The 17,185-nt window shown below is 40.7% G+C and overlaps 1 protein-coding gene across 1 annotated transcript in view; it reads right to left on the minus strand.

The window, feature by feature from the left end:
- LOC139222981 (collagen alpha-1(XXV) chain) overlaps positions 1-17,185 on the minus strand; it is a 136,249-nt gene that overhangs the window by 53,057 nt on the left and 66,007 nt on the right. Inside the window, exons 3-4 of the mRNA XM_070854901.1 lie at positions 8,131-8,175; positions 4,434-4,441 (exon numbers count right to left, since the gene is read on the minus strand). Coding sequence (XP_070711002.1) covers positions 4,434-4,441; positions 8,131-8,175 — 53 coding nt within the window. The remainder of the gene's footprint in view (positions 1-4,433; positions 4,442-8,130; positions 8,176-17,185) is intronic.

Here is a 17,185-nt window from a genome sequence, read left to right on the forward strand (position 1 = left end):
ATAATGTAGCATTCATTCTCTCACAACATTTCCAATAAGCCCTCTACCATCCGAAGCTGAAATGTCCCATCTGAATACACAAATATAATCAATTGCACCAATGCCAGAGTATAAATAGGTGCAAGCCAATTGCAAAAATACACTCTTAGCCCTTTACAGCTAAAAGCCTGTGGGCACCATTGGAAGTGAAATCTACTAAGTTTCAAACATACACAAACCGAACAGAGTAAAAGACATCCAGTAAAAACATATCTATCTGTACACCTCCATCTGTTAGTTCTGCATGGGAACCCTCAATCATATTACCGTGGGCCTTGGGGGAACTTCTTTTTCATGGCGGGAAACTAATGGAGGACAGGGATGTGAGTAATCAGAGCAGAATGGGCAGGAACGGATGACCACAAGTGGCTGGTGCTCGTCGGGGGAATCTGGATGCAGAGGTTAGGCAGGGATAGGAAAACCACACTGGAAAACTGACTTGGGAATGGCATCTGGTTCCCATATCCACAGTGTATCACAATTAGCCGGCAGAAAATGACTTTAATGTGTGTGTATGTGTTTGTGAGTGTGTGTGCGTGCTTGTTGTTATGTGGTGGATGTTCTTGTGGGAGCAGGGACACTGAACCGAGGAAAGTGAATCTGATAGTGGGACTGGTTGTAGGTGTCTGTTGTGTAAGCACAGTGTCAAGACGCAAATCAAACGTGGAGAAGATTCTAACTGACAATTTCAGTCAGGGAAGGCCTCATCTCTCCTGAGGAGGGGAAACATTTCAACAGCTTTAACCAAACTGTAAGCATAAAAAGCCAAACATCGAAGCCAATTTTTTTTTTTCCTGCACAATACGTAAGCAAATTTCTGACCCACAAAATTCTTGTCGTGGATATGAGATGTTGAATAAGGGACAATGTTCCAGTTGGAAAAGCATTTCTTTCACTTCTTCTGCTGATTCAATTAGAACCACATTGTGGCAGCTCTACATTTCTCATCATTTGATGTTATGAGTTGGAGGAAAATTCCTCTCAATCAAAAAGCTGTCGACCTTTTTCTTAAAATGCTAGCATCGCATTCGTACTGCGCTAATTCTCCTACCACGCTCGGGCAGAGACCGTGAGTTCCCCCTGTGAGTATTCAGCCTGCTCAGCCAGCCAGAGTGCACTACTGACTGCTTCAAATCACTGTGAGTAAACCTCACGGTTGGCCCGAGCCCTGCCTCCCATCATTTGCTGACAGACCAGTGCTGCTGGTGGGCACAGCATGAGCAGAAGACTGACATCCGAAAGGTCAAACTCTTAATGTTGTCACATTCAGTGACAGTGGTTCTCCTCAGGCACCATTGCCCTTATGAGCCCAAATAAATGCAGCCATGTCTGATAGATCCACTTGCAGCTCTCTCTTTAGCGCCAAAGCCTCATTGTGTCTCTGCTCATGTGAAACTGTTAATGGGCATTTTATGTTTCAACTTCACAACTTGAAACATAGCGAAAGCTATGCAAAAACATCTGAGCATGCAGGGCCTCCTTCAACTCTGGAGTCTGACTTTAGATAAACTGGCACCTTTTCCACTTCCGTAGGGCAGAAGTGATCAAAGTCCACCTGGAATATGTTTTATTAACAGATGTGGAGCTGCGATGCATAACAGATGAAGGATGAAGGGTTGGGGGCGCCTCGGCTCCTCTGCTTCACCCCAACGTTGCCTCTAATCCCTGTAACGCAGCTGCATAATTCATACGTTGTGACAGATCATCCTCAACCTGCTTCGCTGGAATCTCAGCTGATGAAGCAGGAAGGTGGAAAACTACTTGTCAAATACAGATACACAGACAGAACCAGCTTTATTTACCTCGTTGCTAACATGACTGAACTCTTGCAAGGGCTTGTATGCTGTATTCTAATTGGTCGGGCTTGAGCCTCCAGTGTGGTGCAGAGGCATGCTTAGCCTGCTGAAGTGGGTTTGATATTTCCAACATTCTATCATTTTCAAATATTTCCCCTTTCTTCTAACCAGATTTCAAAGCAGGCTAGTTTCTTTCTCTGTCTGTGTAATTTTGATTTAGTATGGCATACAGTCTGTGCTAAAGAAGTACAGTCGGCGGGTGGTGTTAGTGGGTACTCGAGTGCAGCCTCAAGGGATGGTGTTTTATGCTTGATTGGTGCTAAATGGTGTGCACATACAGTGGTGGGTGTTTTGGGTTGATGTTTTGACACAAACCGCCCTTGAAGAACCACAGGAAGATGAGGAAAGAAGATAAAAAATGAGAAGCAAAGACATGATATATTTTGCCTTGGCTGTCATTTTACAGACTTTACTAACCTTTATGTACATAAAAAAACAATTCTCTGGTTTCAGTGGCAAGAAGAGGCAAAATAATCTCCTTGTAAACATTGCGGGGGAGACCAATATCGGTAATATGTCTCCTTTCATACTTTCCCAGTCTGTCTGGAGGACAGGGAAGAAGCTGTCCAACTAAACATCACTTGACAACTGACCTCATGATCCCACGTGAATTTGACAAAAAAGCCAAGCAGTGGAAAAATGGAGGACATGAAAACAAAGCGAATCACTTTTCCATGTCTAAACGCCAATCACGCGCCACAAATGAGGAACTTTCCTGATGAGTTTTGATTGAGGAGACCTATTCTCTTTCTTTCTCTGCAACCGCAGGTCTCTGTCCATTCATCAGCGGCTGAGTAACGATTAAGTCACAGAGATCTGTAATGGCTTCAGCAGCGGTTGGTTTGTTTGGCTCAGAGGGCTGTGTACAATTTATGCAGTGTTCCCAGAGTTATGGAGGGAGCTGTTGAATATTCATAGCGACGTGTCCCCTGCCATCCCTGGGGTGGGCATAGCGAAAGGGAAACCACATGAGATCACTTACTACTGTCTCTTTTTAAAGAAACTGGGACTGAAGGTTTTTTATTTCGGAAACAGATTTGGTGACCATTGGGTGAGTCATTGTCAGATCATTGCATTTTTGAAGACTTGTCTGTTTTTAGAAATGCAGTCAGTCAACCAAACTTTTTTTTGGTCAGTACTGTAAATTATAGCCTTTTTTTTGTTTAGTGCAGAATGAGCCTGGTGGCTTTGCCTACAGTAAAACTAGGACCCCTACCAGACATTTACAGCACCTTCTGCTACCTATAATGACTTCAACAGAGTGATTTGTTGGCCACAACATGAACACTTTGCACTGGGTTTACTATGTCACACCCAAAGGAACAAACCCACAGGTAGTCATTTACTGGCAAATGCAAAATTTCAGAGACGACACTTCTTAGGCTTCAGTCGGCTCTTGAGTCATCTCACAGAAAGATTTTATTTGTCAGCTGTAAGGCCTGGTGCAAGAGACTGAAGAGTGAGACCACCTGCACTTACTTACTTTCCTAGAACCCCAGGAGCGAGTGTCTGTGAAGGCTCTGAGGATTAACTTACAACTTTTACGGCTCAGTCGGCACACGCTATTATACCTATTCAATCACACTTGCCTCTGGACTATAAATAATTTTAACGGAGCACATGAATACAGTGCCTGCTTGACCCGCTTATACAGCGAACTGTCACAAACCGTGGTGCTTATGTATGTATGGGTCTGTCTTCATCTTTGGGGGAGCTCTGAAGTTTTCCATCTGTTAGGGGCAGTGAATCTGTGATCACCCGGCAGTGTAATGAGGTGAGATAATCTGTTCGGGTGCAGGGAGCTGGCAGGGATGGAGGCTGGTAGCAAGGATATTACAAACCAGACTGCCCAAATAACAGGGAAAAGGCTCCTTATTAGGGGAGGGCAGGGATGAAGAGATTATTTTAATAATAGAGTCAGACTGTGAGGTACAGCTGAGATTCTGGTAGCACATTAATCATAATCAGATGTCTTTTACATCAATTGTAAAAACTGTTTTGTACTCATTTGCTTCACAGATTTTAAAATATTAATCATTACATTTTTGCAGCATACTTAAAGGAATAGTGTGACATTTTGTGAAATATGCTTTTTGCACTCTTATGCCAAGAAAGTTGATATACCAGAGCAGCCATTTCATTTTGCGTTGCATCAAGATTAGAAAAAAGCAGGAAACAGCTCTGCTCAAAAGGTACTAAAATCCACCTACAAGTACCTCCAAAGTTCAATAATTAACACTATAAGTTAATAAGTTTTCTTACCTTTGAAAAGAGCCAGACAAGCGGCTTCCCCCTATTACCTGTGTTTATGCTAAGCTAAGCTAACAGCCTGTCGACTTTGAGCCATAACGTGCAGAATACACAGAAAATGTATTTCCCGAAATGTTTTTAATCTCTTAATGTGATGTAAATTGTTTTTGAATTCAAACAGTTAATACACATTTGCTGGATTGCATCATGCAGCCATGTTTTACTGTTGTATTTTTTACCTTCACATGGGTATCACAGTTGGAGAAGATATGAAGCAGGCATACTTACAGGAGGTCCTGGAAGAGAGAGGAAAAAAATACATGGTTAGTGTGTTTTCAATCAGCGATCCACTAAAACCACACATCCAAATAACTAAGACAGGAAATTAGGCTCTTGCTGAGAAATATTTATTCGGGGAGGAACATTTCATAAAGATGCATCTCTTTGATGACGTGTTCACTTGCTATGCAGACTAAACACACTTTCTACTTCTACCAGCATTTCTACGTACGCTATAAAACAATAATATTGTGATAAAAAATCTATTTTCCATGCAGTTGAGCCAACAATGGCCACCAGGCCTAGTGATCTCATTTTTTATTTGTAAGTAGCTCTAATTTCACTACTACAAGGGGTTGCATGCTTGTTAAAAAAATCTCCCCGCGTTTTTGTGAGGTGACACTCGTCTTTTTCCCAATTACTGCTGCTCAAAGGACCATATGCCAACACACTCCAGGACTCCCCAGAACCCTGCAAATCATTTTAGGTCTTTAGGTACCCAGCTGCTTTAACTCTGAAAAAAAAAAATGATATTTTTCTTTACAAGTCCTATGTCCTTGAACTGTTCTTCTTCATGTCCAACGGAACGTGAAAATCATTCCAGCAGCTGCAGCATTTAAGGCGCCGTGTGCTTGAGACTCGCTGGGCTGCACTTCTGTTGCGTTATTTTATGGATTGTTGAGTTACAGTAGACCACTTAGCTTTTAATAAACCTGCTCAGCTGTGTGTTTGTCATGCCCCACTGTGTCGAGCAGCTTGGTACAACGTTGCAAATCCCATTCAGCCGTAAGGTCTAAGACTTCAAATTCTACAATTGATGGCCGTAGTTAGATGGGACACATTATTTGCTGGAATATAGTCCAGGTAAAACTAAATAGTCTGCAGCATAATGTTAAATAATCCACCCTAAAAGCTCCAACTTCATTTAGGCTGATTTCCACTGGCACGTCTAGTCTTCTTGTCCACAGTTTGTCATGCTCCTGTTTTTGCTACTGAAGTCACTGGACAGGCACTGTAATGGATATGTGATTGCTCACATTATGGTGCAAGTTGTTATTATGCTCTATCTGGCACAACGGTTGCGGAGTAGTGGCAATGGGGCTTTCACAGTCACGATTTTCAAGAAGAGTCCAGCATTGTACGGAGAGAAAGAGCTTTTCTTCATACTTGACATTGATGCACCACTGTGACACTAAATTGCTCATCAGCACAATTAGAGCATCAATTCCTCTTTTTGTGAATTCAGGTTCGTGAGTAAAAAAAGTACTGATTATTCACATAAGGAAAATATGGGAGGAAACTACCAACATGTTCCAGCATTGACCACCTGCTAGAACAGTTTGAGAGTGTGGCTTTCACTCCTACAAAAACTTTTTCATCCTAAACTGTCATGCCACACTTTCCCTTTCCATATGTTAGCGGTAAACAAACAAGAGATCCTAATGAAGTATCCCATTCATTTTTAATGCACAAGTAAATATCACCAGTCATTTTCCTATTTGTTCTCTCTGTCGGTTGCAGCCAAGTCTGAGCGAAAGCTTCCCCTTGTCTTTGTAGAAAGTAAACTGCAAAACACCTCACCATGAATTTGTGGGAAACTTGCTGTGGCTTAGTTACTTTTGGTTAAAGCAAATCATGAATTAAATATGCTTCCCTTCAACATCCACCAGTGTTGTGAACTTAAAAGAGGGAAATTGGATTTGCAGAAGGCTTACACTGCAGAATGCAGCACGTCAAGGGCTGAATTTTTCAGATGTATAAATAATGCCTCCTAAATATTTTTTGAGTTTCTCTCCTGTGGAACGGATACACGGGCTCCAATAAAGCCCCATGGTGCCATCATATTTGTTTTGAATACCTCTGTGAGTTTCACACACAACAGTTTCCACTTTTTATGCTCGCCAACATATCCAAATAGTAAATGTAGCAGAAATAACTGAGCTATAATTGCATGCAAATATGCAGAATTGCTTTTAGAGCATTTAAAGTGCCTGAATTTAAAAAGACATCCTCTGTACAAGGACTTCCAAAGCATTGCTTTTGTAAAGTCATTTAAATGCCACGAATGCAGTTGCAAAAGCTGCACATAACCAGTGAACATGCAGATAAAAAACTGGTTTGACCACTGCTTAACTTTATATTGCATGGCATTAACATAAAAACAGTCCCATTGGCAGGTAAGGCACTATTTCAGGAAGACAAACTGTCCACATCTGTCTGATTTCACAACATACTTCAGCCTAGTTTAGTGCTGTCATTTGGGCTGTTGTACAGAATGGTAAGGACCTGTCAAGCCAATTGCTCCCTATTGTCTACCCTTAATAGACCACTGTGCCTCTCCAGTCCAGACACCGAGTGGGTACCATTGGTTGCTCCTTTCCAATTGATGTTTCAAAAGGAAACGCGAACATTTTGCTCTGGCTGAGCAGAAAAAAAACTGTCTTTGCACAATGGTGCCGTTTGAATGTTTACTGGAAAGTTAAGCGCTGCATAAACAAAGGGTGGCGGCATTTCAGATCTGCAGCCAACCAGAACATTGAACTGTTGTCTATCTGTCATTTGATTTCTCTTTTGGTATGGCTTACAAACCATACACAGGATTACGTTAGTATTATGTAAATCAGAAAAAAAGAAAGGCTGGGAGCCACACCACACTGATCCACATTTCAAAATGCAGAACGTGGCCACAACAGAATTCTAAATTAATTAGGCAAAATCAAAAAAAAGAAGGAAGGAATAAAATCTTTGATACTCTAGTAGCAGACTTGAACTGATTAGGTTGGATTCCTGTGACTTTAAAAAAGTTGTGGCTGGATTTGGTGGTAAAACCCTCACAGACAGTGTTTGTTTCTCAGGCTGTGAAACCAAACCGCTCCCTTATTACTCTACCCCGCTTAAAATTGGGACCTTGCTTTGCCCTGTCTCTCTAATTTCTTTTTACTAGGGTAGTACTTTTGTTCCAAAAGCGCTGGCTACGCTCTGCTGCACTGCACGCTCAACGCAGGAATGACGCCCCACTCCAGAGCCCATTATCACTTTCACTTTCGCTATCAGGTGAACGGAGTGTGGACGAAGCTCCCTGCCAAGTGCATGCTCTCGCTGTAAATTTAATTTGTGGCGACGCTTTCCGTCTGTGGCAGTGTCGCAGCACAACATGTCCTTTTCCTACATACTCAAGGCTTCGGCTCAGCCAACTTTGTTGAGTCAGCTCAGGAGAGAGTGTGTGGGAGGAGGGAGGGGAGATTGGAGATCCTGAATGCATTACGACAACTTGTTGCTGTATTTGTGGAGGCTACGAAGCGTGGGCTATTACAGACTATACACTGGAGCACATCATAATACATCATGTCTTGGATCAGCATAGGGGTGTTAGAGTGTCTCAGAATATAGACATGGATGTGATCAGCCTGGACAAGTTTGGGCATCACTTTGACTTTCTCAAAGTGTGCCGTCTCCTGTGAAAATCTAGTGTTTCTATAGCAACTGAAACTGAAACAATCCAAGTGAACACAGAAACCACCAGGCCACAAATTACACATCTATAACCTATTTTGGCCTCCAAAGATATACAGTGTTCTTTTACATGATTGTAAGTGCAGTATGATTTGCTGATGTCCTACTGAATTATTTCTTGAACGTTTCTGGATTGAGACTTGAGACAGTAATCTTTGACCACACACACACAAACACACGCAAACGTACATACCAGGTTCTCCATTGCGGCCTCTTCTTCCTCGCTTTCCCGGAGGTCCTGCAGAGAAGAAGAATGTAATACATTTTTGTCAGTGATTTGATTGTCTTTTTGCTTGTACAAGTTTCGTATTCTGCAGGCAAACCGCCCTCCAGTGGGACGAGGAAGAGTCACTGAAAAATATTGCCTTTGGACTACAAACACCTCAAAATCTCAAGGTTCATTAGGCATTTAGGCTCTATTTATACATAAGGTGGAAAAAGGAAACACACACTTTCTTGCCACACAAGTGCGCTTCATGCTGACATCTGTGTTTCTCTCTCCTTTTTTTCTGTTTTTCCTTTCAGCACGGATGCCCTGGTTTTTAATTTGTTTATCTAGACAGTGTTTTCCTGTTTGCCACTTCCCTGTCAACACAATCAGTCTGCTAAAGCTCAGCTGGAGGAGTAAAACAATTACACGCTTTGCCAGGTTTTACATGCTGAAGACCTGACTGGGTTGTATTGTATGCAGGTAGATCTCAAGTTTGGAAAATGGGGGTATTTCTCCCAAAATGACTTCTTCCTCCCAGCAATACATGCAGTCTTTTCCTGAGGCTGGCAGCTGGAAACTCATTTTCAGGCATTTTGTTTGCTTGCTGCCCAAGAAAAGTGCATGCATTCACAGTTTAGTCAAAGGGTAAAGCCATGACTTTTAGACTACCTGGAAATTAAAACTTGAGCTTTTATGGTTACACAGTAAAACATGGGAACTCTCCTCATTTGAGGACTTGTCAGTGGCAATGGAACGGATAATATCTAGGAAGGAAAATTGCTCTTTCCACTCAACATTAAAGGGGCTGTCAGGATCAAAAAGATTTGAAGTCAATGTAACCAAGAGGAACAATCTTCCCTGTCTGGTTCTGCATCACAGAAAATATCCAGATCCAATTTCAGGCAGCAACAATACTTTGAAGAGTTATTATGCAAATCATTTTGAAAACTCTTTTGACCCGCATACCGCCAAAAGACAAGGATTTTGTCGTCATGTTAGAGGTTCAAGATAATAACAGTAATGTAATGGGCTTGCTGAAGGTTTCTGAACAGATTCAGAGTTTGACATTAATTGCCCGGGTGTCAAAAGTTGCTCCAAGCGATGATTTTGTGACATTCGGCTTTGTTCAGCAGCTAAAAAAAAATAGGACTTAAAATACAAAACAACCACACTAATTACTAATCGAAATAACCTGATCTGAACTCCAACCCTCAGCCTGTGCAAAGCCTCCCTCTTTATGTTCCAACATGTCATCAAATCAATGTTCCTTTCTGTTATTTGCCAGCCTTCCTGGTGCCTCTGTGAATACAGCTCTCTATAAAGGAGTAAAAGTAACAAAGCAAAGAGTAAAATGAAAAGAGCAATGTCTTTTATGCAGTGTTTGGCTGATTTAGGACACCACAGATGTGTTACTGGGGTGCAAAAAGCAGGATTATGTTGCACAACTCTTTGTATGATGCTTAGTCCTCAATTTGATCCCACTGTTTGGCTCCACTTCAGCATCCAACTCTGCTCCTTTTGGATGTTTTCCAGGATAATGTCTGGCGCTGCCAGTGAAGGGTCCATGCACAGTTTAAAGTATGTAACCACAGGTGGAGTATGACTCTCACTTTACTATGGTTCACATCAACCCTGCTTTCTCCATAGGTTTGTTTTTTAAGGCTTTAAAAGAAACAGAAGGGGGTTTACTGCACTTGGCAGTCGCTTCATTATTGCTCACTTTGAAATGACACTTGACACCTCTGAGAGGAATATTTTGCGCAACGATACGACATCTTCTTGATTTCGGTGGTATATATTTGACAGCTGCTGAGAAAACACTCCCCACATGGGAGCTGGTGGTCCAGACAAAATACCCTACATTATTTTCAGATATCATCAGGATTCACAATATTCATCACAATATTTTTCATTCTAATTATAGTGTGTAAGGAGAGACTCCTTTACAACCCAACTGTACCATTAACAAAAAAAACACCTTTGTAGAAAGTATGCCAACAATAACACTATAAAATTTCAGTTTATGAAACACACTAACTTAAAGTCCATCAGGACCAGTCAAAACAGGCTTTCACATGTTTTTTAATCAATTGAGAGAAAAAAATGAAAGCATTCTATGGTTATAATTCTGGTTATAATTGAAACAAATAGGACTCAAACTGGTCTTAAAGTGCTGAGGGATCTTAAGCTGTCAAGGCAAAACATCATTCTAACTCAAAAGCATTGTCTTATTGTCTTGGCCTGCTATTTTCTCAGAGTATCCCAAGTATGGTCATGGAACAGTGGCTCCAGAAAAAGATGTGGCAGGGAATTTCATGATGCGGGTCTACAACTATGAACAATCTGTTGAAACCTTTTCAACCTTTTCAACAGCTTTTGCGCCTGAAAGTGAAATATATCAAAGTGAACTTGATGTTCATTCAAATGTTTGGTCAGACAAAGGATTTGGTCAGACATAACAAAAAGGACCCTGTGGTGTTGTGCATTGTGTTTTTACATTGAGTTATTTGGTGGCTTTTGTATTTTAGAGAGTAAACAGAATAAAGCCACTTTTAACAATTCAGGACCGGAGCTAAAAGGCATCGATGTATGTGCTGTTTGGCTTCTTTTTTTCATTCTACTCTACAGTCTAGATTTAAATGTCTCTCCAACCTTTGGTTGGATTGCCATGAAACCTTATACAGACATTCATTGTCCTCAGAGGATGAATCCAACTGACTTTGTAAAGCTTGTGGTAAAGGTAAGGTCAGGAGATCAACATTCATCATTTCTGGTTTTGAATGGAAATATGTCAGATTGTCATATTGGCCATCACCCATTAAAGTCTTTCACATAAGAGCAGTGATTTATTTTTTTAAACTCGTCGCCTAAAAGTTGAGACACTGCTCAAGTACAGTAAATCATATAACTTCTCAAACGTCCTCATTGTATCTGTTAATACAGTATAATGGTAACAGATTGCGACGTGAAGGGCACCAAGTTAGCTGTAAGAGCAGCATGAAACCATCAGCACAATGCTTTCATGTTTCGACAATTACTCATTTTCTGCTTTTTCACAAATAGTCAAACAACATGAAGTGTTTTACAATCCCACAAAACGTTTTTGTCCAAAATACTGTTAATAGTAGTCATTTTAATGCCATTTGGCAGAAAAGACTCCAATGTAATTGGCAGTATTGGGAAACATGCTGTTTTTAAGCCATGGCTGTATTGTTTCTGAATACTTTTGCTCATGGTCTTCATTACAACATTATTTCAAAGTTACGCATTGCTTGACATAATAAACTTCTTGTTTATACTTCATGCATTTGAGACAAAATTGCATTTTACCACTACCCATCATCCGTAAAATATTGATTGGCCCTGAACAGCTAACAGAGCTGCACCTCTGCTCCATTTCTCTTTTTCCTCTAAATCAATCAGCTGTACTTGAACCAGCCCCCTGCCTCACTTATTTACAATACCAGCATTGTTTCAGAGCTTGATATACGTAATCAGACCACTCAATGCTTCTCTCGCTAAGTAGCACAGCTATTCTTCAGGAACAGTTATGCCAAAAATAGCAAACTGGGTACCAGCGCTAACTTCCAAAGTAAATCTGGTTTGAAGAGAATTGGCTTCAGACTTCTCAACAAACCCAACTGCACCTTTCTGAGTAAAGTGAATAAATTCAGATGTTTGTGCAAGCAAGATTTATGATCATGCAATAAGTGAAATGTAAACTTTTTGTGTAAGTGAAATCAAATAATCAGAGACTGATCATTAGAATGTACCAATGTATATTATGGGATACAGTCTTGCAGTTTGTGCATCACTGAAACTCACTATTTCACTTTCACAACACCTGCTTATTGAGATCATGTCAGTGCCAAATATATAAGGGTTTCATGTTTGGTCCGCTGCACGTTCGCCACAGTTAATTTCCAAACTATTTTCCCTTGCTGTCATAGAGAATTGTAAACAACCAGCCTATTTCATGGATATCAAAAGTGCCATTTTCTGACCTTACTGTTTATATATGAGTCATAAAAATACAAAGTCCAGCATGAGTGTTTGTAAGAAATGTCACTGTGGTCAATACTTCCAGGGCCAATGTTTTCAGAGACTGACATAAAATCATTTTGCTGGTGTTTGGTTCAGTCATGGTAAATTTTACGCCAAGGGTTGAAGGTGCCCACAAGGCTAAAAAGTCTTTGAATCATTTGGTTCATAAAATGTTCTGCATCCATTGTTAGCAGTTTTCCTTTGTATACTGTGATATAAACAGCATTTGATTTCAAATACCAGCCTGAAATATGTCATTGTCATTATTGTCAGATTCCATCATGGTGTAAAATGGATGTATACTTCACTATTGTGTTTTCAAACAGGTCAATATCTTTAAAACTGTCCAGTTTCATCAGTGTCTGTCAACTTCAGAACTTGAAGCTGGGACTTTGGTTGACTTAAATGTTCAGAATATTTCTCAAAAATAAAAATCTGATGATCAATGTCTTTACAAGCATTCCAAGGATGTAGGAAGATGTAGTCAAAACAGATATTAAAATAGTCAATTTAATCCCACAACATGGATGGATGAGTTTATTAAACCTGGCAACACTTGGGTATCCAGGTCAACGGAACTAAAGCTGCACAAAAGCTGCACAAAAGCTGGCTTTGTACTGTACAATCATTTGTTACTTTACAAGTACATTTTTGTGGAAACGTCTGGCAAAGAGGACAACAAATCTGATCCAAGATCCCTGTTACTATGCATGACAATGAATAAATCAATACATGAAATGCTAATTCATGGAACACTGCGTCCACTATCCAAGGGAAAAAATGGAAATTGGACCACAATTTTACAATCAGCCTCATCCATGAATGTCACTGCTCTCTTCATCTTCATGTGTATTGCCGTCAAAATATGAATTGCATAACCGAAAAACAGCGAACACAGAGAGCTTCGCCAGGACAACAGCTTTGGAATAGGTGCACTTTTTCAGTAGAATTAAGTAGAAATATAGAAATAGTAGAAAATATACTCATAAAATGTCAAGTCTGCTATTTTATTCCCCTCAAGAAAGGGCTCATCATAAACCCAGTGGTTACTTTTTAATGCTAATAATTTGTGTATTGCAGGAGTTCAGTGGTTCTCGGCCTTTATTGTCTGATGTCCCCCACAGCCTTAACAGACTAGTAACCTGAAGTAGCTCAGTTAGTATATGTACAGTTAAAGTGCATCCCAGTTTGAAACTTGAGGAAGTCTAACACAGCCAACAGATAACAGCACAACAAGATGAAGATCTGGTCTGTGTCTCCACCAGCTTCAAACCTCTCCTGAGGTCATCAGTCATGGGTATTGTTGAGAAAAAAAGGAAAGTCCCTTTGAACTTGTGACCCACCAAACTGGCTCCGGAGAGGAAGTCCTTGTAGTGCTCAGACTGACCTTCTTAACCACTTCAACTAATCCCTTAACTTCCTCAAAACCTTTCAATTTGAGAGCGATGAAGAGACAGAAAGCAGAACAAAGAGTTTCCTCTTAAATATCAAGTTTTCAGTCCTATGGAAGATTCCAGAGCCTTAAATGTTGGTACTTAAATTACCATGTCAGTCCCCAAATGTTATAGCATGACTGGTGAGCTCTGCTGGTCTAAAGTTGGTTCACTTGACCCTATTAAGCGGTATGTGCTTATTTATCATAAGAAATGCACACCATCTATTTCATGGCTGTCGCAGCTCTGAAAGAGGTCAACTGAAGGCTGCCCCCATTTTAACAAAGGCACCCAAAAGCTGATCTGACACATGTAACGCAAACTTTACCTCTAGTAGTATTTTTATTTCCACATGCAGACATGAGCTATATGGATGTTTGCGATTTATTTAGAGTCAGCTTCACATTGTGTCATTGGAAATTAGAGGTAAGTTTCCACATTCCTGCAATCTGATACAAGAAGCAGACTGCAGCATGGTTAGCATGTAATGTTAAGCCAGTTCAAAAAGCAACCCTATTATCAACCTTGTTTAACGGCAGTGGTTCTTTAACAGCCTTTAAATAGGAGCCATGCTGTTTGGATTATTTTTCTTGCGGACCGAAGATAAGTTGTGGATTGTAAAACAAACTTGTATAGTAGTTTGTTAACCTGTTTGAAGAGTGCTAAGCTACTAGCCATTAGTGTTAAATCAAGGCTTCTTTATGTTTTTGGCAACACAATATAAACACCAAATTCTGCAGAGGAATCCGGGGGCCTATTTTAATTTTCCCAAGACCCACATTTGAATCCCAACTTGACCTAGAAAAACAATGTTCTAAAGGATATCTCACATTATTCCCTGATTTTGTGGCATATATCTTCATTATCCTTATTTCCAGCTGCACTTAACTCCGATGCAACCATTTCCTGAATAAATATGATGATTATAGCCATTTCCTAAATAATTCTTTGCAATTATATTTAATCTGTTGCCCAGAAAGGAGACCATTATGTCTGATTTTTACATTTACTCATTGTGCTCTTTTGGCGCACTTATTTTGTCACCACATAGTATTCTCAATAGCAGGCACGCATGCGCACACACTGCATCTACTCAGTGTAAATGTTGACTTTTCAATAAAATTTAGAATATTGTTATATCTACATCGAAGTGTTTACATTGCTACTAAAGACAGTGTGATTTGGTAGCTGGAAATTTACAGTGTGATTTATACAACAACCGTTGAGCAAGACGTCTCACTGATTAGGGGCTGGATTAAATCTAACAAACACTCATGAGGGGTAATGAACAGTGACGCCTGCTCCACACACTGTAATAAAACTCAGCTCTGCAATTTTCAATTTCAGGACACCATAAAAAAAAACAACATTCTAATATACTCAAGAGTCCGTGCCAGTGTTGTTATCATTATGTTAAAGTTCAAACTAATTCACAGTACCAACAGGACACTTGTTAATGTCAGACAGTCCCAAGACATCGCCCAACAGGAATCTGAAAATAATTACATGAGCCAGCATTCATTACGATGCAGAGAGCAGCAACTGATTAAAATAGGAAAAAAAAGAAAAAAGTTAATGATGCATCATTTCTCCAAGCGTGTCTACGTGTGCATTGGTCAGAGGATGCTTTCAACTCCAAATTAATTCATTTCTCCACCCATCCCTGATAAATAGGGCAATGTTGTGCCTGTGCATGTGAGCCGGTGTGTGTGTGTGTGTGTGTTGGTTGGGTCCTGCACTGTGTTTGTCCAGATGCCAGTTATCAGTTCATTAGACCATGAGTCAGTCCGTCAGGATGGATCTATTAGGATAGTCCTCTGTCGCTGGAAGCTCCATTGACACTGCGTCAAGCAGACTGACGCTTCCTGCACCACCGCAGTTAAATAGACTTGCCTGGTGTTGAACTAATTACAGACAAAGTAACAGTTTTTGGACTTGCGAATCTCTGCATTGATTGAGTAGTTAGACGTCTGCAGTGGTGTTTTACAGCTAACACCTAAAAAAAGAAACACTCTCCCTTAAACACATTTAACACACAGTTTCAGGGACTGAAAATCATTACAGAACAAGCAGCTCTTCTCTATTTCTTTGTCAAACACAAACACTTGTAGAAGACAAATGGCATGAATATGACTATGGCTGCCAGGCATGCATGGATCATCTACGCTTTTGCTCTGGTTCAGTGTCAAGGCTGGAACGCTCCTGAGGAGGAAGCAGGGCCTTTGAGAGAGCCTTTTCATCACCTTCAGAGATCAATGTGTTTTCCTCTGGCAACAGGCTGAGTGCTTGGATACTTGAGACCCACCCCGTGCACTACACACTGCAATTATCCTCCCCGCAGTACTGACTGTGGTTGTGATGGAAGCAGAACACACTCCCTGATGAGGAGAGGTCAGTAATAAGCCAATCGATTGGCCAAGTCCCATCACTTTATGCTGTGAGTTAAATTGGCACAGGCGGCCAGCCTGACAACTCTATCAGAAAGCTTTGCCGTAGGTTGAGGACATTACTAGTAGCACAACCTATGCTTGTGTCAGAGGGAGAGTTACTTTTGGATAATTTTAGACTCTTAACTAGACATTTGAGAAAAATCCAACAATCTCACAACCTGAAAATGAAAAAGGGAAACGCTAGGATGAGCCTAGCTTGGCTTGGCCAGACTGAAGTGTAATCCACAGTGGAAATGAATGGTTCCTTTTGAGTGTTACCAAAGTTATATCTTGGCCTATTCTCCCTGCATGAACAGCAGCTTAGGAATCCACCAGATAAATAAAACCCAATTTAAAGTGTCCTGACAAAGTGGCCATTTAAAGCCAACAGTCTAGACACCTTTCACTGAACTATATCGTCTTACACCTGCGCTCCAAAGAGAGCCACTAGGTGTTGGAGGGATGTTAACAGAGTCTGGAACAGGAGCATGAGCAGCCAATATCTAAAGGAGCAAAAGTCTAAACCGATGTGTGGTTTGTGGAATCTGATTAGCACAAGCATAAGTGTAAAAAAAAACCCACCAAGGCCAGGAGTTAATTAATCCACTCAGCATATCCACACAGAGGAGAAAGCAACCTCAGCCTAACCTAGCAAACATTGATTGGCCACAGTCAGAGGCTGATTTAAGCTTCTGACCTGAGTACTCCAGTAGTCAATCAATATCCCTAATTAGACCTTGAAATACTGAGATGCAGAGGCCAGCAAATAAACCTGCAGTGTACTAAATTTAGCTGTTACTACAAGATAAACTAATTGGGTCTTTCAGTGCTGGTAGAATCCAAATTTATCCTTTTGGAAAGTGACTCGATGGCATCTAGATGAACATGAAAGAAAGTGAGGACACATGGACGCGTGGCAAAATGACTCCTTTCTGGGGCTCAGCCAGCAGATGCTTTTGAAGCTTACCAAGGGTGTGTTTGGTGAATACTGTACCAAGCATACTGATGGCGACATGCGTAGTATCACATAGACGTGGGTGTGTGTGAGTCTGTGCTTTCTTCTGTGCGTGCACTCGAGTGCTTGAGTCGCTAAAATAGTTGCAAAAGCATTTCTGGTCACTGGAAGAAATT

Source organism: Pempheris klunzingeri, chromosome 23, assembly GCF_042242105.1.
Source record: "Pempheris klunzingeri isolate RE-2024b chromosome 23, fPemKlu1.hap1, whole genome shotgun sequence".
In the NCBI taxonomy this organism is placed as follows: domain Eukaryota; kingdom Metazoa; phylum Chordata; class Actinopteri; order Acropomatiformes; family Pempheridae; genus Pempheris; species Pempheris klunzingeri.